The sequence below is a fragment of the Sapajus apella genome, unplaced genomic scaffold, assembly GCF_009761245.1.
Source record: "Sapajus apella isolate SASKATOON/1434 unplaced genomic scaffold, GSC_monkey_1.0 scaffold75, whole genome shotgun sequence".
NCBI lineage: Eukaryota > Metazoa > Chordata > Mammalia > Primates > Cebidae > Sapajus > Sapajus apella.
In genome coordinates, this window is record NW_022437015.1 from 2,445,070 (window position 1) to 2,469,275 (window position 24,206).

General features: G+C 36.2%; 1 protein-coding gene across 3 annotated transcripts in view; it reads right to left on the reverse strand.

Moving 5' to 3' along the window:
• ABCB7 (ATP binding cassette subfamily B member 7) overlaps positions 1-24,206 on the reverse strand; it is a 124,877-nt gene that overhangs the window by 48,444 nt on the left and 52,227 nt on the right. Inside the window, exons 2-4 of one of the 3 annotated variants that reach the window (XM_032251313.1) lie at positions 17,006-17,083; positions 15,182-15,268; positions 984-1,103 (exon numbers count right to left, since the gene is read on the reverse strand). In XM_032251313.1, the coding sequence (XP_032107204.1) occupies positions 984-1,103; positions 15,182-15,268; positions 17,006-17,083 (285 nt within the window). Of the gene's footprint in view, positions 1-983; positions 1,104-15,181; positions 15,269-17,005; positions 17,087-24,206 lie in introns of all 3 variants that reach the window. The other 2 variants (XM_032251312.1, XM_032251314.1) reach the window with 2 other exon arrangements.

The window sequence follows — 24,206 nt, forward strand, 5'->3', positions numbered from 1 at the left end:
CCAGAGACTTTATATTGACAATACAGCATACCTATAAATGTATACTTCCCTGACTTTCAAAATCTGAGTAAATTGGGGGTGGGATGCAGTAGCTCATGCCTGTAATCCCAGCACATTGGGAGGCCAAGGCAGGAGGTCAGGAGTTTGACACCAACCTGGCCAACATGGTGAAATGCTGTCTCCACTAAAAATACAAAAATTAGCTGGGCATGGTGGCGCACGCTTGCCTGTAATCCCAGCTACTCTGGAGGCTGAAGCAGGAGAATAGCTTGAACCTGGGAGGCAGAGATTGCAGTGAGCCAAGGTTGTGCCACTGTACTCCAGCCTGGGTGACAGAGCGAGACTCTGTCTCAAAAAAAAAAAAAAAAAAAAAAAAAAAACTGAGTAAATTGGAAACAAGGTTTTATTTTCTTGAAAACTCAAGGTCATTATTATAACTTTGCTTTACAGTACAACTGAAAAGGCTGCTGAAATGCAGGGGGCTCCTATACTGAACATACCAAAACAATTAGGTTTTGTGGCTGGTTTTTTTTTGTTTGTTTTGTTTTGTTTTTTAGCTTTACTCTTGATATTAAACTGTTACTTACTACTTATAGCTATCAATGTTCCTAAATACCTTCATCCTCTTTTCAATTTACTGGGATCTGGGAACCAAGCTTAGCAAAAATACATATTAAGAGCCAAAGAGGCTCTGAAAAGCTTCTTTTATAAAGGTTCTTATGCTTTGTTACAATCAATGTTCCTATATCTTACAACGACTTCAGGAGCGGATTCTATTGACTCTATCAGAAGTCTGATTGAGAGATAAACAGGACATTACCGTATCATTTCTAATGACTGTATAAAATAATTATGTAAACTAAATGAGGGTCCTAAAAGTTGGTCATGCTACCCCAAAAGTGATTTATATCAGGTCCAGGGTTCATGACTAGAAAATGTATTATTTCTTAGTTAGAGCAACCAAACAATGCATAATTCCTTACCTTTGCACCACCCAAAAATCCCAGGGAAATGGCAACTCTAGCTCGTAGATCTGGCCTGTCATTGGGCCACACATAAGAAAGCATTGCTTTAATGATTTTCCGAGTATCAACATCTTTTAGCTATTGAAAGACAGAAAACAAAGCAGTGAAAAACATATCATTTCAAATATAACCATAATTCAATAATGTAGAATTTATATATTTGAGAAATACATGAAAACATTACAAATATAACTTTTATTCTGAATCTAAGGCTAATATCTTTCCAATTCAAAATATTTTGGATAAAAATGAAGTATCTCAATTACTTTAAAAAAATTACTCATTTCTCTTAAATGTCTTTCAATTTTAGCCACTCTCATATTGTCAAAAAAGTGATTTAGTGGTGATGAAGGGACATGTATTATACATTTATTTATTAAGCTACAAAACACTACAGAAAATTCAAAAGATATTTCCATATTTCCATTTTTGTAGTCAAAACTTTATATATATTTTGACTATTTGTCAGTTTTTTATTTAAAATATTTTGGAGTCCCAAGTCTAAACTCATGGTAAAGCAGAATTGCAATACTCCTTTTTAGGAAAGTAGAGGCCTTGGTATTGACTATACCAAACAAGGTTGGGTTACTGAAAATTTCCACACAAATACAATTTTCCAATAATACTTAATCTGATCTAAATCCATCTCAGATTTTTTCTTTGTCCCATGCTCCTGAGGCAACATTCCCATTAAATCATTTTGCTTTACTTTCAGCTTTAGAGGCAGAATATTAAGAATCAAAACCATGCTTTCTAAAACCAAACTAAGGAGAGCAATATATATATATTCTAAAACTACTATATTATTATGGTTGGCAAAACAATCCCCATTTAAAAATTAAAATATTAACTTGATTTCTTGAAAAGATATTAAAAAGAATAAAACATACTCAAAAAACGCTGAAAATAAAAAGAAAAAAGTAAAAAAAAAAGATACTGCTTATTACTGCTGAGGGCATATGGAAATGAGCACTCTAATATACTGTTAATGGAGAATGCACTGTAAATAATCTTTCTGGAGAGCAATCTGCTATCTATTACAAGCTTTTAAAATAATTTTGCCCTTTTGTGCCAAGAACTCTACTTCTGGGAATTTATGTCAAAAAAAAAAAAACCTTAAAAATATGCTGTAAGTTGAATCGATTTTATCTCCTAAAAATCTCTTGAATGTATTCCTTTCCATTTCTAACCATAATCTATCATCAATTATCGCATAAACTACTGCAACAATCTCCTAACTGATCTCCCTGCATCTACTTTGTTCCTTATCTAGTAAGTTCACCCTGCAATCAGATTTCCCTTCCAGCTTAAAACCCTTAAGCAGTATCCTATCATTTTTGAGATAAAAACTAAAATCTTAGCTTATAAGGCTCTGCTTGGTGTATGGCTTCTGAATACCTCTCCAGTCATGTTTAACACCACTGCTTTCAGTGCTTAGGCTGTACTGCCTTTCTTTTAATTTCTTAAATTAAAGCCATAATCCCTTCTGTCACAGGGTCTTTACAACAGTAATTTCCACTCTGTCTGGAATAATCTCTCTCTCTCTCTAAAACCTTCCCCTGTGGCCCCTTCAAACTCTTTCAACTAGTTGACCAACAGCTCAAGCAGCGTTTCCTCAATAATGCCTTCCCTAGACCATCAGTGTCCTTCGCTGTATTCTCTCATAGTACAGTATTCCTTTCTTTCATAGTATCCGTTTTAGTTATAAACTACAAAAACAGCAGTACAATTATTTGGTTAATATCTACTCTCCTGCTAGAATTTACATTCCATGTGAGTAATCACTCTAACAGTAGTGCTCACTGTTGTAACCTAAAACCAAATACAGTGACTGACATACAGTAGGTACCTAATGAATACTTGTTGAATAAAGGAATGAAAATTTAGCTATAAGGTCGTTTACACCAATTCTGTTTTAATAGAAACAAAATTGGAAACAGCCTAAATGATAAATGCTGGAGAACAGTGTAAATAGAGTGAACACATACAACAAAATGCAACCATTCAGAAATATATGTACTGACAGAGGAACGTGTTAAATGAAAAAAGCAGAGTGAAAAAATATTTTTTGTGGAAAAAAATGTCATATATTTAGGAGTTTACATGTGTATATAAATGGATCTGAAAAGCAAGACCATCAAAAGTGTCAATAACAGTAGTGTGAGTGGGTGGAATCATTGATACTTTTTTATATCCTTTCTTATGGCTTGCTTCTACTTTTAATAATTCACATATATTCAGCAGGGGTTGGGGAGGGAAGTTACACAGTTTCAAGCAGATTTGCAAAGCAAGGAATGTGGAAAAATTGTCAACATATAATATAAAACTAACCTGCATTATATAATGTACTGTCAAGGCCCAGGACAGTACCTTATATAACACAGGTTAGTTTTATATTATGGTTATCCTTCTAGGATACAGAAACCTACTTTTCTAGTCTTCTAGGCAGTTTATTGCATAAAGAGTAACAGAAATAAAATTGTTCATATTGTAAAATCACAAGGATTATCTTCCTGAACTGCTTTAAATACATGACAAAAATATGAAATGCTGAAAGTATAGTTCTTAATGCTTTATTTTATACATACACATACACATGCTCTTATAACTGGTAAGGCCTTTTAAGGCAGTAATTTTAAAATTCACTTTCCCAACAGAACTATTATGAGATAAATATAATTCAAAGCATTATAATACAAACTAGGGCATTTCAACCACTTTCCCATTTCATGAGCTTTGTCTATCTTATTTTTCTTGATGGAATAATGGAAAAAGGCCGTTTCTGCTTATCTTTAGAAACATTCTCTCCTATCAAAACCTTCTATAACACGTCCCAGAATTTTTTCAATAAGGACACAGAGAAGTTATGGCTAAGAGCAAGAAAATTATTCTAGTTGGCTTAATAGTGCATAAAATGTCACCACTTCATTTAACAAAATGGGTTCTGAAGTTGTGTAATCATGCATTATGAGTCCATTAGGCTGTAAAGTACATGAATTCCATTAGTTTTGATAAACTATAAAGTTTGAAAAATAATGTCTTTTTTTAAGTGGAGACCAAACCAAAGAGGCATTTCAGAGGCTGAGGCACATTTTTATTGAATCATAATATTTTACACACTTATGGGATACAGATGATATTTTGTTGAATGTATAGAATGTGTGATGATCAAATCAGAGTATTTGGTGTATCTATCTCCTTGCCTATTTATGATTTCTATGTGTTAGGAACATTTCAAGTTCTCTCTTCCAGCTACTTTGAAATATACCGTATTGCTAACTATAGTCACCTTACTCTGCTATCAAACATTAAAACGTAAGTTTTAATCTAACTGTAGGTTTGTACCTACCCATTGACCAATATCCCTTTACCCTCAACTCCTAACCACACACCCTTCCCAGGCTCTGATATCTATCACTCTATTCTCTACCTCCATAAGAACAACTTTCTTAGCTCCCACATAAGAGTGATAATATGTGATATTTGTCTTTCTGTGCCTGACTTATTTCACCTAACATACTGACCTCCAGTTCCATCCATGTTGCTGCAAATGATAGAATTTCACTCCTTTTTATGGACTAAGTATTCCACATTTATATTATCAAATTTCCCACTGATGGACACTTAAGTCGATTCCATATCAGCTACTGTGAATAGTGCTGCAATCAACATACAACATGCAGGTATCCTTTTGATATACTAATTACCTTTCCTTTGGATAAATACCCATTAGTGGAATGACTGGATCATATGGTAGTTCTAGTTTTAATTTTTTGAGAAATCTCCACACTGATTTTCATAGTGGCTGTACTAATTTACATTCCCTCCAATGGTGTATAAGAGCTTCCCATTCTCTGCATCCTCACCAACAACTGCTATTTTTTGTCTTTTTAATCACAACCATTCTAACCGGGGGGAGGGGATATCTCATGTAGTCTTGATTTGCATTTCCCTGATGATTTGCGATGTTGAGCATTTTTCCATATACTTTTTGGCCATCTGTAGGTCTTCTTTTTAGAAATGTCTTCTTAATTGAAGTATTTATTATTGAGTTGAGTTCCTTGTCTATTTTGAATAGTAGTCTCTTGTTGGATGAATAGTTTGAAAATATTTTCTTCCATTTAACAGGCTGTCTCTTCACTCTGTTATTCCTTTTGTTGTGCAGAAGCTTTTTAGCTTAATATAGTCCCAGGTATTTTTGGTTTTGTTGTCTGCTCTTCAAGTCTTCACCACAAAATTTTTGCATAGACCAATGTCCTAAAGTGTTGTCCCTACTTTTTCTTCTAGTAGTTCTATAGATTAAAGTCTTACATTTAAGCTTTTAATCCATCATGAGTTGATTTTTGTACATGGTGAGAGATAGGGATTCAGTTTCATTTTTCTACATACAGACTCCAATTTTGCCAGCACAATTTATTAAAGTGTGCTTTTCCTGGTGTATGTTCTTGATGCCTTTGTCGAAAATCAGCTGGCTATAAATACATGGATTTATATTTGGATTCTTTATTCTGCTGTATTAGTCTATGTATGTTTTTATACAAATATCATGCCATTTTTCTTACTATAGCCTTGTAATATATTTTCAAGTCAGGTAGGGTGATGTCTCCAGCTTTGTTCTTTTTGCTCAGGATTGCTTTGGCTGCATGGGTTCTTTTTTCGGTTCCATGCATATTTTTGAATTCTTTTTTCTATTTCTATGAAAAATAATGTTATAGTTTTCCTTGTAGAAATCTTTCACCTCCTTGGTTAGATTTATTCCTGAGTATTTTTTTGGGGTAGCTATTATAAGTGGGACTGCCTTCTTAATTTTTTTTTTGTAGTGATTTCAACATTGGTGTATAGAAAGGCTACTGATTTTTATATGTTGATTTTGTGTCCTGTAACTTTACCAAATTTATTTATCAGATATAAGAGTTCCATTGGTGAATTCTATACGTTTCTTTTAGATATAAAATCATGTCATCAACTAAGAGGGACAATCTGACTTCTTTCCCAATTTGGATGTCTTTTATTTGTTTCTCTTGCCTGATTGCTCTGGCTAGGACTTCTAGTATCATGTTGAATAGGAGTGCTGAAAACGGGCATCCCTGTTTTGTTACAGATTTTTGGTGGAAAGGCTTTCAACTTTTTTCCATTCGGTTGTTGTTACCTGTGGGTAAGGTAACATATAGGGCGTTTACTGTGTTGGGTTTTTCTATGCCTACTTTGCTAAGAGTTCTTATTATGAAGAGATATTGAATTCTATCAAATGCTCTTCCTGTGTCTATTGACAAAATAAAAGATTGATTCTTTGAAAAGATAAACAAAGTTGAAAGACCGCCAGCTAGATTAACCAAAAAAAAAAAAAAAATATATATATATATATATATATATGATTCAAATATACACAATGAGAAATGGAAAAGGAGACATTACAACTGATACCACAGAAACACAAAATATCATCAGAGACTATATGAACACCTCTATGCATACAAATTAGAAAACCTAGAGGAAACAGATAAATTTCTGGAAATGTACAACCTCCCAAGATTCAACGAGGAAAAAACCAGAAATAAGGAATACACCAATATGAGTTCTGAAATTGAATCAGAAATAAAAAATCTCGAAACAAACAAACAAACCAAAAAACCCCAGAACCAGGCAGATTCACAGACAAATTTCATGAGACATATAAAGAACTGGCACTAATCCTACTGAAACTGTTCTAAAACATTTCAGGAAGAGGGAATCCTCCGTAACTCATTCCATAAGGGCAGCATTACCCTAACGCCAAAACCAGGCACAGAAGCAAACAAAAACAAAACAAAACAAAACAAAAAACCTACAGGTCAATATCCCTGATGAACATAGATGTAAAAATTTTCAACGAAGTATCAGTAAACCAAATCCAACAGCACAACAAAAAGATAATATACCATGATCAAGTGGGTTTTATTCCAGGGATGGAAGAATATATGCAATATACACAAATCAATAAATGTGATTTACTACATAAACAGAATTAAAAACAAAAACCATCTGATCATCTCAACAGATGCAGAAAAAGCATTCAATAAAATCCAGCATCCCTTCATGATAAAAACCTTCAATAAACTAGACATAGAAAAAATATACCTCAAAATAATCAAAGCTATATATGGCGAACCCACAGCCAACATCATACTGAATGGGGAAAACTTGAAAGCACTCCTGAGAATTAGAATAGAACAAAGATGCTCACTTTCAACCACTCGTATTCAATATCTTACTGGGAGTCCTAGCTACAGCAATCAGAGAAGATGAATAAATAAAAGCATCCAAAATGGAAAAGAAGAAGCAAAATTATCTCTTTTTGCTGATGATATGATCTTGCACCTAGAAAACTCCTCCAAAAGGATCCTAGATTTTATAAATAATGTCAGTAAACTTTCAGGATACAAAATCAATGTACAAAAATAAGCACTTCTGTACACCAATAACAATCAAGCAGAGCATCAATCAAGAGCTCAATCTCATTTACAATAGCTACAAGAAAATAAAATATCTAGAAATACATTTAGCCTATGAGTTGAAAAATCTCTACAAGAATTGTAAAAAAATGATGAAAGAAGTCATAAATGACACAAACAAATGGAAAAACAAACTCAAGGATTGGAAGAATCAATATTGTTAAAAAGACCATATTGTCCAAAGCAATTTACAGATTCAACACTATTCCTATCAAACTACTAATGTCATTTTTCACAGAATTAGAAAAAACGGTTCTAAAATTCATACTGAACCAAAAAAGAGCCAGAATACCCAAAGCAATCCTAAGCAAAAAGAGTAAATCAGGAGGTACCACACTGTCTGACTTCAAATTACACTACAAGGCTACAGTAACCAAAACAGCCTGTACTGGTATAAAAATACACATATAGATCAATCAGAAATAAAGCCACATATGTACAACTAACAGATGTTTGACAAAGTTGACAGAAGTACATACTAGGGAAAGAACAATCTATTCAATAAATACTGCTGGGAAATCCAATGGTCACATACAGAATAATGACACTGGACCCATACCTCTCACTAAAAACAAAAATTAATGAAGATCTAACCATAAAAAGCCTAGAAGAAAACCTAGGAAAAACTTTTCTAGACATTGGCCTAGGCAAAGAATTTATGACTAAGGCTGTAAAAGCACAGGTAACAAAAGCAAAAATAGACAAATGGGACTTAAATGAAAAGGATTCTACACAGCCAAAGAAATAATTAACAGAGTAAACAGAAAACTTATAGAATGGGAGAAAATATCTGCAAACTATGCATCTAACAAAAAACTAATATCCAAGATCTCAACGAGCTCAACAAGAAAAAAACAAGTAACTCCACCAAAAAATGAGCAAAAGATAAGAACAGATAGTTTTCAAAAGAAGACATATAAGCGGTCAACAAACATATGAAAAAATGTTCAACATCACGAATCATCTCATCAAAGAAATCCAAACTAAAACCACAATGAGATACCATCTTACACCAATCAGAATGGTTCTTATTAAATAATTAAAAAACAACAGATGTTGGTGAGGATGTAGAGAAAAGGGAATGCTTACACACTGTTGATAGTAATGGAAATTAATACAACCTCTATGGAAAACAGAGATTTCTTAAAGAGCTAAAAATAAAACCACCATTCAATCCAGTGATCCTAGTCCTGGCTATCTTCCTAAAGGGAAACAAATCATTATATAAAAAAGACACCTGCACTCATAATGTTCACCACAGCACAATTCATAATAGCAAAGTAATGGAATCAACCTAAATATCCATCAACGGATGAATGAATAAAGAATATGTGGCATAGTGTATCATCAAGGGACACAGAGCATGATGGTGGACTAGAATGCTCCACCAATCATCACCTCACCCTTCAAGGACACCAATTTAATAACTATCTACATAGAAAAAATTACCTTCATAAGAACCAAAAATCAGGTGAGCCCTCATAGTACCTGATTTTAACGCAGTATTGCTGAGTCACTGAAGAGATAGAAAAAAGTCTTGAATTGCTGACGCCACCCCTCCCCGACACCTCAAAAGCAGTGGTGTGGTGCAGAGGGTATCTCTGGGTGCTGGGGGCAGGAGAGCACTGCAACTGTGAGGTGCTGAATTCAGTGCTGTCCTGTTGGTGCAGAAAGGAAAACAAGAAAGAGGACGAAACTCAGCTGATGCCCACCCACAGAGGAAGCATTTAAACCAGCCCTAGTCAGAAGGGAGTAATGGATCACATAAACCTTGCCACTGCGGACTAAAGTGCTTTGTGCTCTAAATAAGCTTGAAAAGCAGTCTAAGCCATAAAGACTGCAACTAATAGTTGAGTCCTAATGCTGAACTAGGCCCAGAGACAGTGGGTTGAGGCAAGGGGGCACACAACCTACTGAGACACCAGCTGGGGCAGCTAAGAGAGTGCTGACATCACTCTCCCCTAACCCCAGGTTGCACAGCCACTGCTCCAAAACAGATCCTTTCCTTCCATGCGAGGAGAGGAAAGAGTGGTAAGGACTTTCATCTTGCATCTTGGATATCAGCTAAGCAACAACAGGATAGGGCAACTGTTAGAGTCGTGAGGGCCCCATTCCAGGCCCTAGCTCCTGGACCCATTTCCAGACACATCCTGGGCCAGAAGGGAATCCATTGCCTTAAAGGGAAGGACCCAGTCCTACCAACATTCATCACCTGCTAACTGAAGAGCCCTTGGGCCCTGAATAACCAGAAGTGATACCCAGTTACTACATCAAAGGTGAGACTCTGAGAATTGCTGGCTTCAGGTGAGACTCAGTACATTACCACCTTTGGGGGATAGGAGTGAGGCTCCTTTTGATTGAGAAAAGCAAGGGGAAAAGTAAAGGGAACTTTATCTTGCACCTTAGGTACCAGCACAGCCACAAAGGCGTACAGCACCAAGCAGGCACCTGATGGTCCTGGATTATAGGATTTGACAAAATTCACTGGCCAGACAATGAATTTTCTATCCGAAAGGGAAGACAATTTTAGAAATCAAATGAAGATCATAAGGCTGCTTGATTATGTATGAAATCAGAGTTGCAAAACAGCCTCACCACGTCATCTAGGTATGCTTGTCCACTGGTCTGATGTGTCCACTCATTTTAACAAGCCTCTCCCCAATCTTCCAATTTTTAATCTTCCAAGTTACTCCACATTTTAATATCATTTTTTAATATTCCAAGCCACTATTTTACTTCTTCTGATTACATCAAGAACTGCCCTGGGCCAGAAGGGGGCCCACTGCCCTGAAGGGTGAGTCTCAGGCCAGGCAGCATTTACCACAAGCTGAGTAAGAGTCCTTGGGCCTTAAGGGAAAATTGGGGGTAGTCTGGCATTATTCCCCGTGGCCTGTGGTGGCTGTGGCTACAGAGTGAGTCTCCTCTTACTTTGAAAAGGGGAGAGGAGTGAGAAGGACTACATCCTGTCATATGAATACCATCTCAACCTCAGTATAACAGAACACGTGGCAGATTTCTAAGGTTTTTGACCCTAGTTTCTGACTCACAGACAGCACCTCTGGACCCACCCAAGGCCTGGGGGAACTTGTCACCCTGAGGGGAGGAACACAGTCCTGGCTGGCTTTGTCACCTGCTGTCTGCATAGTTCCAGGGACTTGGCGAACATAGGCAGTAGCCTGGGAGTGGTTACAGCAGGCCTTCGGTGTAACCTGTTACACCAAAGTACTCTGTTAGTATGAGGAATTAAAGTTTTTAAAAATAACATATATTGCAATTATGATCTAGATGGCCATAAAGGAAGCAATTAGATTCAGGAAAAAAAAAACAAACCCCTCAATGGTAACAAAGAAACAAATTCAAATAGAGTCACTAAGATTTCTGAATATTAACAAAATTTTATTTACTTTTCTTCAGAAATGAGTTTAGAAGACAAAGTTTGGAAATGACAGAGGGCTGTGAGAGGAGCTGAAAGCAACTGAAAACAAGGCAGCCCAAGAGAAAAAAGCAGAAGAAAAAGAAATTTGACTGATATAAAAAATACTCACTAAATACTTATTCCGTTAATTATCTATTTTCAAACACAGGATGGGAAATTCTCATTAATATCCTAAGGGCAACACCTAATAATTAAATCACAACTTTTGACAGATTTTAAAATATTTACTTATTTGGTATTAACATATAGCTTCATAAGCTTCATGAGGCTGGACAGGTAAGAAATAATGAAAGGAATATCTATACAATGAAATAGCACAATCATAGCATGGTGATCAAAAACAAGCAAATAAATAAATACACAAATAAAACTGGAAGTACCAAACTCAATAGGGTATAACTGAAAAGCCACAAATTATACTTCTTATGACTTGACAGTGCGCAATTTGACAGTGTGATCCAAGGAAGAGGAGCACTGCCTCATGGCCAAATGCGCTATAAGTGAACATCTATACCTAATAACCATGTAGATAGGGCACAAGAATAAAAAACCAAAACATCTGGAGCAGCTCATTTGGTAGAATTTTCAGATATTAAAGATAACTGTATATTAATAAATTTAATACATGTTCTGTTTCTCAGGCGGGTAAGTTTCTATTTCTCACCAGAAAAGGTCAAGCACTGAAGCAACAGCCAGTTATTCCACCAGCAGTTCATTCTTTTCAAGGGAGTGAAGCCCAGTAAGAGTAAGAAAAGAAAATGAAGAGTAAGAAAAAAAATAGTCTTTTAATAAAGGTAGAAAAATCACGTTTTCCTTAGCTTATAAGGAATTTCTCTAAGAATTCTGGTTTTATAGACATTCCTAAATTTTAATAGCAAGAAATGTGATACCTCATAGAATCAAGAGACTGATTTTGAAAGACACTACTTGGGGACAAAACTTGTAGTGAGGGAGAAAAAACATACAAAAAACCCCGAAATGCTGTTTTGTAAAAATATGAGCTATAGGCTGAAAGTTTTCTCCCTAAAGAACCAATCTAGAAGAAAATTTGGAAGTGTCCACAATTTCAGGGATAAGCAAACTATCCAGAGAAAAGAACAACTGTCTTTAACCTAGCTGCAATAAAAGGAACAACTGAAACCAACACTTCAATACTATTAAGGATAACAATGGATTGATAAAAGGTACGTCAAAGGAAGACTAGCAAGTTCAGTAGATGTCTAAAAACTCCAGAGGGTAACTGGAAAATTTTTCTCATGTTGTTGGAGATATACACATAGTGAGTTTGGGATGAAAGAAGAAAGTATGTATTAGTTGTCAGGAAAGGTTTTACAATTTTTGTTACATTATATGTCAGTTTGTTTTCTGGGCTTTGTTGGTCTGAAACTTTGATGAAGAACTTATTCAGTGGTGATTAGATCCTTTCCTTAAATGGATTATGCTACATATTCCACGGATTTGTATTCGAAAGTCCATTTAATAATTTACAATAAAAAGAACTACCAGCCAGACTCATATTCAAATTGGCCAGATGATGAATTTTCTATCCCAAAAGGAAGACAATTTTAGAAATCAAATGAAGATCATAAGGTTGCTTGAATATGTATGAAATCAGAGTTGCAAAACAGCCTCACCACGTCATCTAGGTATGCTTGCCCACTGGTCTGATGTGTCCATTCATTTTAACAAGCCTCTCCACAATCTTCCAGTTTTTAATCCTCCAAGTTAATCCACATTTTAATACCATTTTTTAATATTCCAAGTCACTGTTTTACTTCTGATTACATCAAGCACTCCGATTGCTCTAGTAAGTGATAATTTCTCTTTAAAAACTACTAGCTTCTGACTGTGTCCAATCAATAAGAATGTGTTTCTAACATAAAAAGGAATAAGTCAAGCAAAATCTCAGAAAGAGTCTTTCCATTAAGCTCTTCATTATTTGTGTCCTTATTAAGAGGCCATGGCTAACTAAATTTACTAGCAGATGCCTCTTCAAACCAGCATACAAATAAAAATTTAAATGCAGGAATAAAGCTCCAAAATCCTTTAAACATCTGGGGATTCTATTATAAAACAATTCCTTAATTCATCTACTTTAAAACCAGGAGTTTTCAAATACTGAAATTGCCACTCTTTTTTCATAAACCCTTTATGATCCCATGCTATATAAATGGATGATTTAAATAACTTTTGAGCAGCATTATTAATACTGATTGTTAGTTGTTAAGAACACACACACATGTAAATGAGAAAGAAGTGAAGCAAAGCTGGGTTTGATGGTGCACACTTATAGTGCCAGCTACTCTGGGGGGCTAAGATGGGAGGATTGTTTGAGCCCAGGAGTTTGAGAGCAGCTTAGGCAACATAGCGAGATCCCTTCTCTATAAACAAACAAACAGAAAGTAAAGCACTACAGATTTCTGTTGGTTATAAGGTAAAATCTGTTATTTGTCACAGTGATAAAACTTCTACAGGGTCGTTTAGATATTCTGCCATGTGAACTGTTAAGTTTCTACACAGCAGAGATTTCGTCTTGTTCATTATTATATTGCCAATACTTAACACAGAGTTTAGCACAAAGAAGGTATTCAATATAAATCGATTATGGTAGAGGACAGGCCTTACAATCTCACATTATAAAAACAGCAGCTAAAATTTATTGAGCACTTACTATGTGTCAAGCACTACTTAACAGCTTTAACATGGCATGAGGAGTTAACTCATTTAAATCCCCTTCAAAATTATCAACCCCATTTTACAGACGAAGAAACCAATGGGCAGAGAGATTAAGTAACTTGCGCAAGGTCATTCTACTAGCAAGTGATGGAGCCACAATCAAATCCAGGCAGTCCGGCTCCAGAGCCCAAGCTTTTAACTACAACTCCCTACTATTTCTTTTCTGACATGGTCTCCAAGGTATATGATTCTATGATTCCATTTAGCTAAAACTGCTAAACTAATACAAAGATGGCAAGGAAAAAAGAACAAAGGACTAAAGACTAAACATCAAGTATTACAATGAGTTTTGCTTTATTTTACTGGAGCAGAGAGAAATTGTCTTGAAGTTTATATCGCTTGAGCCTAAAAGAAGTAGCTGCTTCTCCTGCATTAAGTCAACATATTTTTAGTTGTGTTTAGAACATTATTAGCAACTATCCTTAAGAGGCCTTGGCGACAGATCACCCTGAAAGCTAGCAAATATCATACCAAAAACTAATGCACAGATAAACAAATCTCACTATTTGGGTTAATTTTTAAAAGTTTTATTTTATCATACTTTGTTTTTTTAAAAATCAGCTATGAAAGATAATAATGTTCAAAAATAGGACAGAAACATGAATGTAAAGTGTTTTGAGTTCCTTGAAAGAAGAGCTATACTGGGAATCAAAGAAGAATGGAAAAAAGCACTGAAAACTGTTTCCTGCTAATCACTTTCTATCAATAAAATAACATTTACTTCTCTCTCTACAATTTAAAGAGTAATTTTACATAAAATTTGTTCACTTGACCACCAACCCTGAAAATATCATTTCTGCTTAGAGATAACATGTATCTACTGATTAGGTAAAGCCAGAGGAAGAAAATAAAGGCAAGCTCAGAGAAAACAGGCCAGATGTAATACTGTATAACAGTATTCCAATGACATTTTTGACTTACTGAGAAAAAACATAGAATGCAAGTCTTTTTATTTCAACAGCCCTACTGCTTAGCATGTCTACATAATGATGATAATAATAATGACAAAGAATATGGATAACTAGGTGGATCAGGTAGACAGAGGATTTGCCAGGAAGGTAGGGGATATTCTAGGATTTCTCTAAGTGTATAGAAGGGGAAACAATAACCTTGAAGCGCACACACACACACACACACACACACACACACACACACACAAATTGTTTTTTAGGTGCTAAATATAATTTGCTTACTTATTATAAAGCTAGATCACATAACAAATAACCTCAACTAATGCTATCTTAAAGAACCATAACATTTAGGTGAATAGATAACTTTTCTTTTTTAGTCAATCACTAATTTCTGTTTTAGGTCTGAGAAAATATCATCTATAAAACTATGGTCAATTCATATATATATATTTTTTTTCATTAGAGAACATGCAGTTAGACAAGTCAAGCAAAATATTCTAGAATATTATAATCCAAAACACATATATCTTCCATGCAAGCACAGTCATCAAGAATTTCCAGTTACTTGTTACTGACTCTTACCCCTTCTTTTGGGTCTGTGTGGAGTCCTCCTCCTGCATGACCATGCCAACATGTCCTCTTTTCTATCAGTGGCCACACCTGGAGAACCTAATTGAAGATGACACCAAGAAGTCCATTAGCTATTACAGAATTTCAGCTATTTCAAAATCTAATGAATGTTTCCAAAACAAATTCAAAGGTATAGTATTTAGTATGGCACAGTAAAGCAAAACACCTCCAGAATTAACTTACAGCTAAATTTATATAAGAAATTTTAAGATACAACAAACTCACAGAAGTCACTTTCTCCATGTTTAAAGGATTTAACTTGTTTTACACTTCTACTTGACTTATACTGGCTTTCCCAATGTCATTCACTCCTATAGTGCTGATAATCTTTTATTCCATTATTGGCAAGCAGGTATAATATACAGCTATTATATCTCACTTGCTTTCCTTGTATATACATTTCTGTTTTATAGTTAATACAGTTGATTTTAAACAACTGATTATTTTTCTTATTGTACTGGCTCACATATACATTTAGAAACAAGGTATTTTTTTTAACATTTCATAGTGTGTCTTATGCCTATCTTGTAGTCATTTACATAGGCTATTTTGCCTTTCTTATTACATGACAAATTTCTTAAGATCAGAGACAGTGTCTTTTAACTTTGTATCTCCAATGGAACATACCACAGTATCTTACACATGGGCAAAGTAAGTTTCAATGCCTGTTGAATTAGATGATTTTTCAGTAGCCATAATAATCAATAATTAATGAACAAGAGCACAGTTCTTTACAAACACAAATGTATATCAATATCATATATAGCATAACAATATCAGCTCTGGGCCAAGCTATGAAAATGGAATTACAAAAAGCAAAAAGTGCCTTCTTGTTCTCACCAGTTGAGACAGAAAATGTAATTGCCATAAACAAGTTATTGATTTTTGGATCAATAATCTTGAAGCACTTTGTAAAAGGAAAACATCAAAAGGTAATTCTTAGTCCGACAATATCTCTTTGTGCCATTTTTTTCCTCTGAAAGACTGAGCAACAAGTTTTATCAAGGGGTCTCGTGAATACCATATGAGATAGGGAGGTCTTTAATAAAAGACTAAAATAGAAATAAACTTACTGGTATCATAGACAATGAGAAGACTAACCACATTGTCCCCTTAACACTTTAATAATGGAAAATATAATTAATTTCTACAGCCTCTACATAAATTAGAACAATGCCTTGTTATTTTATTATTTAAAAAACAAAACAAAACAAAACAAAAAACAAAGTACCCAGAATTTAGACTATCTTCTAATTTTCTAGTATTTTCTATCATGGAGATTTATGGTCTCATTTTAAAGCAATGGGAATTTTTAAAGATGTCTTTCACTTATATAAGCAGTGAAAAATAACCTCCTCGACATGTAAAGCCAGCATTACCTACCTCATGGGCTCTAATAAGCTTAGAATCCCTTGGTATTTGTGCTATCTGAACATCAATAACATCAAAAAACATAGAGCATTTCATATAACAGATATAAATTAGCAGGATAAATTTCAGTGTCAACAAGTTGCTATTACATTTATAAAAGCTTTCCGAAAATGTTACTCTAGTTGGCACTGATCTAAAGAGATTCAGATAGATTTTTCCAGGGGTAGAAAACATCAATACTTCTCTCTGCATTTCCTGAAGCAGAAACATATCTTTTTATTCATCTTGCCAGCATTTAGAAAAACACGAAAAGGGAGATGTAAAGTATGTAGTATAAACTGGGAAATGCTCCAAGGGCTTACTGGTTTTTCCTAGCTATACGTAGATGTGTTTGCTCAATCTTACCTTTGCAGCATCTAAGAACTGTCTTGAATTGCCTTTTCCCACTCTCTGCCACATGATACTTTTTAATGACTCTGGACTCTGCTGACAGGAAAAAAAAAAGTAGGGGGAAGTTTCAGTGGACACTTAATATTCAAAGATTTCTTTTGTTCATAAACATACATAAAATTAAAACCACAGCCAATATTGGAGAGATAATTATGCTTTCAAGGTATGTCTAAAAAGACAAAAAATACACCGGGCATGGTGGCTCATGCCCAATCCCAGCACTTTGGGAGGTTGAGCTGGGCAGATCACGAGGTCAGGAGATTGGGACCATCCTGGCCAACATGGTGAAACCCTGTCTCTACTAAAAATACAAAAATTAGTTGGGCATGGTGGCGCACACCTGTAGTCCCAGCTACTCTGGAGGCTGAGGGAAGATAATTGCTTGAACCCGGGAGGCGGAGGTTGCAGTGAGCCGAGATTGCACTATGGCACTCCAGCCAAAAAAAAAAAAAGACAATACGAGTTGTGGTCCAGGTATGAAGTACACTGTAGTACTCATTATAAATGTCAAATTTTCTTTTCATCTTCCTTGTTTCTGGTTTCTGTCTGCCTCTTTGCTTTTTTTTGGTCTTTGCTTCCTAAATCCCCTAAAGTCTGCAACTCAATTTCTTTCTTTTTTTTTTTTTTTTTAAATAATTTATTTTACTTTGGGTGTGTATTATATCTGGCATTACTACCCATGTTATCCCTCCCCATCCTCTCCTCCCTCCCCACCCCCCATTGTCTCTCTCCTAACTCCCCAAACTGTCTCCCGTGTGTGATGCTCCTCTCCCTGAGTCCATGTGTTCTCATTGTTCAACAACCACCTATGAGTGAGAACATACGGTGCTTGGCTTTCTGTTCTTAGGTCAGTTTGCTGAGAATGATGGTTTCCAGATTCATCCAAGTCCCTACAAAGGACACGAACTCATTGTTTTTTATGGCTGTGTAGTATTCCATAGTGTATATGTACCACACTTTCTTTGTCCAGTCCATCATTGATGGGCATTTGGGTTGGTTCCAGGTATTTGCTATTGTACACAGGGCTGCAATGAACATATGTGTGCATGTGTCCTTATAGTAGAACGATTTATAGTTCTTTGGGTATATACCCAATAGTGGGATTGCTGGGTCAAATGGAATTTCTGTTTCTAGATCCTTGAGAAATCGCCACACTGTCTTCCACAATGGTTGAACTAATTTACACTCGCACCAACTGTGTAAGAGTGTTCCTATTTCTCCACATCCTCTCCAGCATCTGTTGTCTCCCAATTTTTTAATGATCGCCATTCTAACTGGCGATATCTCAGTGTGGTTTTGATTTGCATTTCTCTAATGACCAGTGATGATGAGCATTTTTTCATATGTTTGTTAGCTTCATATATGTCCTCTTTTGAAAAGTGTCTGTTCATATCCTTTGCCCACTTTTGAATGGGGTTGTTTTTTTCTTGGATATCTGTTTTAGTTCTTTGTAGATTCTGGATATTAGCCCTTTGTCAGATGGGTAGGTTGCAAACATTTTTTCCCATTTTGTTGGTTGCCAGTTCACTCTAATGATTGTTTCCTCTGCTGTACAGAAGCTCTGGAGTTTAATTAGATCCCATTTGTCTATCCTGGCTTTTATTGCCATCTGAAACTGTATCAAACAATACAAAAGGAGGGAATCCTCCCTAATTCATTTTATGAGACCAACATCATCCTGATACTAAAACCAGGCAGAGACTCAACTAAAAAAAGAAACTTCAGGCCAATATCCATGATGAACACCGATGCAAAAATCTTCAATAAAATACTGGTAAACAGATTGCAATGGCACATCAAGAAGCTTGTCCATCAAGACCAAGTAGGCTTCATCCCAGGGATGCAAGGCTGGTTCAACATATGCAAATCCATAAATGTAATCCATCACATAAACGGAACCAAAGACAAAAACCACATGATTATCTCAATAGACGCAGAGAAGGCCTTTGATAAAATTCGACAGTCCTTCATGCTAAAAACTCTCAGTAAACTAGGTATTGATGGAATGAGTCATAAAATGATAAAGCTATATATGACAAACCTACAGCCAATATCATACTGAACAGGCAAAAGCTGGAAGAATTCCCTTTGAAATTAGGCACTAGACAAGGATGCCCTCTCTCACCACTCCTATTCAACACAGTATTGGAAGTTCTAGCCAGAGCAATCAGGCAAGAAAAAGAAATAAAGGGTATTCAACTAGGAAAGGAGGAAGTCACACTGTCTCTATTTGCAGATGACATGATTGTATATCTAGAAGATCCCATCGTCTCAGCCCAAAATCTTCTGAAACTGGTAAGCAACTTCAGCAAAGTCTCAGGATACAAAATCAATGTGCAAAAATCACAAGCATACCTATATACCAATAACAGACAAACAGAGAGTGAAATCAAGAGTGAACACCCATTCACAATTGCTACAAAGAGTATAAAATTCCTAGGAATACAACTAACAAAGGATGTAAAGGACCTCTTCAAGGAGAACTACAAACCACTGCTCAACGAAATAAAGGAGGACACAAACAGATGGGGAAACATTGCATGCTCATGGTTAGGAAGAATCAATATCGTGAAAATGGCCATACTGCCCAAAGTAATCTATAGATTCAGTGCTATCCCCATCAAGCTACCATTGACCTTCTTCACAGAACTGGAAAAAACCACTTTAAACTTCATATGGAATCACAAGAGACCCCGCATAGCCAAGACAATCCTAAGCAAAAAGAACAAAGCTGGAGGCCTCACACTGCCAGACTTTAAAGTATACTACAAGGTTACAGTAATCAAAACAGCATGGTACTGGCACCAAAACAGAGACATAGACCAATGGAACAGAACAGAGACCCCAGAAGAAACACCACACATCTACAACCATCTGATCTTTGACAAACCTAGCAAAAACAAGCAATGGGGAAACGACTCCACGTTTAATAAATGGTGTTGGGAAAACAGGCTAGCAATGTGCAGAAAGCAGAAACTGGACCCCTACCTGTCACCTTACACTAAAATTAACTCCAGATGGATCAATGATTTAAACATAAAACCTAACACCATAAAAACACTAGAAGAAAACGTAGGCAAAACCATCCAGGACATAGGCATAGGCAAGGACTTCATGACTAAAACACCAAAAGCAATGGCAATTTCTTTATTAAATGGCTTTTATACTCTTTTCAAATACTCCTCTTTTGTTCTAACTCTTTTTATTGCATTTTATTATGCTGTATATCTTGTTTCTGTTCCTTCGTTAGTCTTAATCTGAATGCTAAATTTATATACTGGTCACAAGATAAGTTTTGACAAACAATTCTATGTAACCAGATGACGGACTCTGTAAGCCAAATGTAAAATTCTAAGTCCCCCAACCAATCGAATGGTACCCCCCCCCGCCCCGCCTTAGCCAAGGGAACACCAAAGAAACCTGGAAATCTAGCTCAGGCCATGATGCTGGTTGGGGGCGGAGGGAGGGGGAAAATTGGACATGCCTCAATATAACCTCTTCCCTTTGGAGTTTAGAAGCAACTGACCAGCATTAACATTAAAACAGCCATCTTAAGACTGACAAAGAAGAATTTGTGGCAATAAGATGCCAAATTCCAACTTGACTGCTACAGTAACACATGACACTGAACAGGTCTTGAAGGAAATCAAAGTATTTTATTCCAAAATATATTTTTTTGACATATTCTAAAATGGCCCTGCAAATCTGTCTCTTGTGGGTGAAATCTGCATTCTATAGAGAATCTCTTTCCTTTACTAAGTCTTTTCTGGAAAGTCTGACACCTTTTAAGGCCTGATAAGAGACAGTCACCATCTTTTATCTCTGAAGCTTGCCACCAGGAAGCTTCATCTACATGACAAGAACCTTGGATTCCACAACCATTTCTTTATGCTGAATTCAATTCTTCAGGCAGGGCTTAACTCTTTCAATCTATGGCCTGGAAGTCCCATCTCACCCCCAACCCCATTGTATAAACACAAGCTGTAACCAAACCAACTTGGACACACGTTCTCAGGACCTCCTAAGGCTGTGTCATGTGCCATGGTCCTTAACCATAGCAAAATAAATCTGTAACTTGAGACCTGTCTCAGATACTCTTTAGTTTACAACTCCAATCAAAGTTTCCTTGAAGCCATTTTCTCCTTGGTAACATTTCAAAAGTGAAGCTGAAAGAAGGCAGAATAAAGAATCTTTCCATGTGTAATACCACACGTATATCTGCAAAATGGACACACACCTTTTTGAAATCTACCATTAATTTAGTGAAGAAAAAATTTGCTTCTCGGGTCAAGTCTCTCCCAAAACGTCAGAGGCATTTGAAGCAGAGCAACTCCATCTTGAGTAGGGGGCTTGGTAAAATAAGGCTGAGACGTGCTGGGCTCCATTCCCAGACGGTTAAGGCATACTAAGTCACAGGGTTAGCTTGGAGGTCAGCACAAAATACAACTCATAAAGACCTTGCTGGTAAAACAGGTTGCAGTAAAGATGGTCGCTAAAACCCACCAAAATCAAGATGGCAACAAGAGTGATCTCTGATCATCCTCATTATTACACTACCATCAGCACCATAACAGTTTACAAATGCCATGGCAACATGAGGAAGTTACCCTATATGGACTAAAATGGGGAGGCACAAATAATCCACCTTGATTATGTGCTTCCTTCGAAATAATCATAAAAATCTGCTTTGCCTACAGAATAGCCATTCTTTCATTCCTTTAGTTTCTTAATAAACTTGCTTTCACTTTACACTAAAGACTTGCTCTGAATTTTTTCTCGCATGAGATCCAAGAATCCTCTCTTGGGGTCTGGATCGAGACCCCTTTCCAAAAACATCTTTCTGGCAACCACAGAAGAGACAACATTGGGGAAATCCCCGACCCAAAGGCTAACTTTGGGTAAGTGGTGATGTCCAGTAAATCTTTCTGGATACCACAGAAAGGACTATACTAAAGAGACCCGTGACCCAAAGGAAAATCAGCCTGAAGAAATGGAAGATGGATCTTCATCCTTCTGCAACTCTTAGGATTAAGGGTGCTCTTATAAAATGGAGGAGGGAAATGTCAGAGGCATTTGAACCAGAGAAACTCTATCTTGAGTAGGGGCTTAGTAAAATAAGGCTGAGACCTGCTGGCTACATTAAGGCATTCTAAGTCACAGGATGAGCTAGGAGGTTGGCACCAAATATAGGTCATAAAGACCTAGCTGATAAAATAGGTTGCAATAAAGAAGCCAGCTAAAATCCACTAAAACCAAGTTAGCAACAAAAGTAACCTCTAGTCATCCTCACTGCTATACACCTACCAGCACCATGACAGTTTACAAACGCCATGGCAACATCAGGAAGTTACCCTATATGGTCTAAAAAGGTGAGGTGTGAATAATCCACACAATGTTTAGCATATAATCAAGAAATAACCATAAAACTGGGTGAGCAGCAGCTCATGCTGGTGCTCTGCCTGTGAAATAGCCATTCTTTTATTCCTTTACTTTTTTTTTTTGAAATGGTGTCTCACTCTGTCACCAGACTGGAGAGCAGTGGCGGGATCTTGGCTCACTGCAACCTCCGCCTCCCCAGTTCAACAGATTCTCCTGCCTCAGTCTCCCAAGTGGCTGGGACTACAGGCACATACCACCATGCCCAGCTAATTTTTGTATTTTTAGTAGAGACGGGGTTTCACCATGTTGGCCAGGATGGTCTCTATCTCTTGAACTCGTGATCCATCCACCTTGGCCTCCCAAAGTGCTGGGATTACACGTGTGAGCCACCACACCCGGCCTCCTTTACTTTCTTAATAAACTTGCTTTCACTTTACTCTAAGGACTCGCCCCAAATTCTTTCTTGTGTGAGATCCAAGAACCCTTTCTTGAGGTCTGGATCAGGACTCCTCTCCAGTAAGAAAAGGGCAAGTAACACTTAAACTTTCCCTAAGCCGTAAGTGTGTTGCACAGCTGGAATAATGTGTCAACATAAAAAAAGATCAATGTTGTACACTGCAAAATACCAAAAACTATATCAACCCAAAACCAATATCTATACACAAAAAAGTAACCAAAAAATAAAAAAAAATATCAGCTCAATTGTTTTTTAAAATGTAACAAACAGTAGTTGATTTCTGCTTATATATATTTATAAATGTAAAATGCATTTCTATATGCCTTATATGTTAACTATGACCATTTCAAAAATACCAATGGCTATTTGCATATTGTTTTGCTGAACCCAAGCTTTCATACCACATTATGGATTCTCAAATCTCTTCACCACAGTAACCAAGCCTTGCACTGGTAATGATGCCCTTCTGGTACTTAACTCCACTGTTGTCCTCATTGCCTTTCTCCATATTGGGAAGTTCTACCAGCTTTACTCCCCCATTTTCATGTTTTTCACTAGCTCCTATTTCAAGTAACTGCACATCAAAGCAAGATCTTGCCTATGTTTGCACATGCAAATACAATTTAACCTTCTTTGCCTTTCACAACTTGCTTAGTTATCTCAAGTAAATGACTATTTTCTTTCTTCTCTCTCAAAACCATGCCTATATATGGCTGCTAGGTGAAAGATTAATATTGGTAGTACCCTTAAACTAACAGCAAAATCATATATTCGGAAGTCATACTGTGCAAAATAAATAACTTCCATCAAATCTAAGCCCTTAAAATTAACCATGAAACTCCTTCAGAATTTTCAGCTACCTCTTTATCCATCTCTAATCAAATCATTTTTTCCCTTTAGCATGAGTATTCAAAGTAAATATTTGTTTAAATTTATCTTTATTTTTTCCCAAGGGTCCAGCAATGTCCTAGATCAAGGTAAACAATTTTTAATGTGCATATTCAAAGTGAACTTCTGGTACTAAAAAAGTATTGTTAAAATTATTAAATATTTCAGGTATATAAAAAGCTCAGAAAACAATATAATAAACACATATGTACTCACTACCCACCTAAGACGTAACAGATAAAAAGAAAGTCCTCTACATATTCCTCTACAATGTCATCTCCTTCCTGTAACCCAGAGATATGCAGCACTGATTATTTAAAATATCTTTCACTGCAAAGGTAAAAATCTCTGTCACATAATGGGATCACATGTTTTGAGGGCTAGTCCTGAAATCCTACTGGGATTTATAATATCCTTCCTATGGAAAAATGT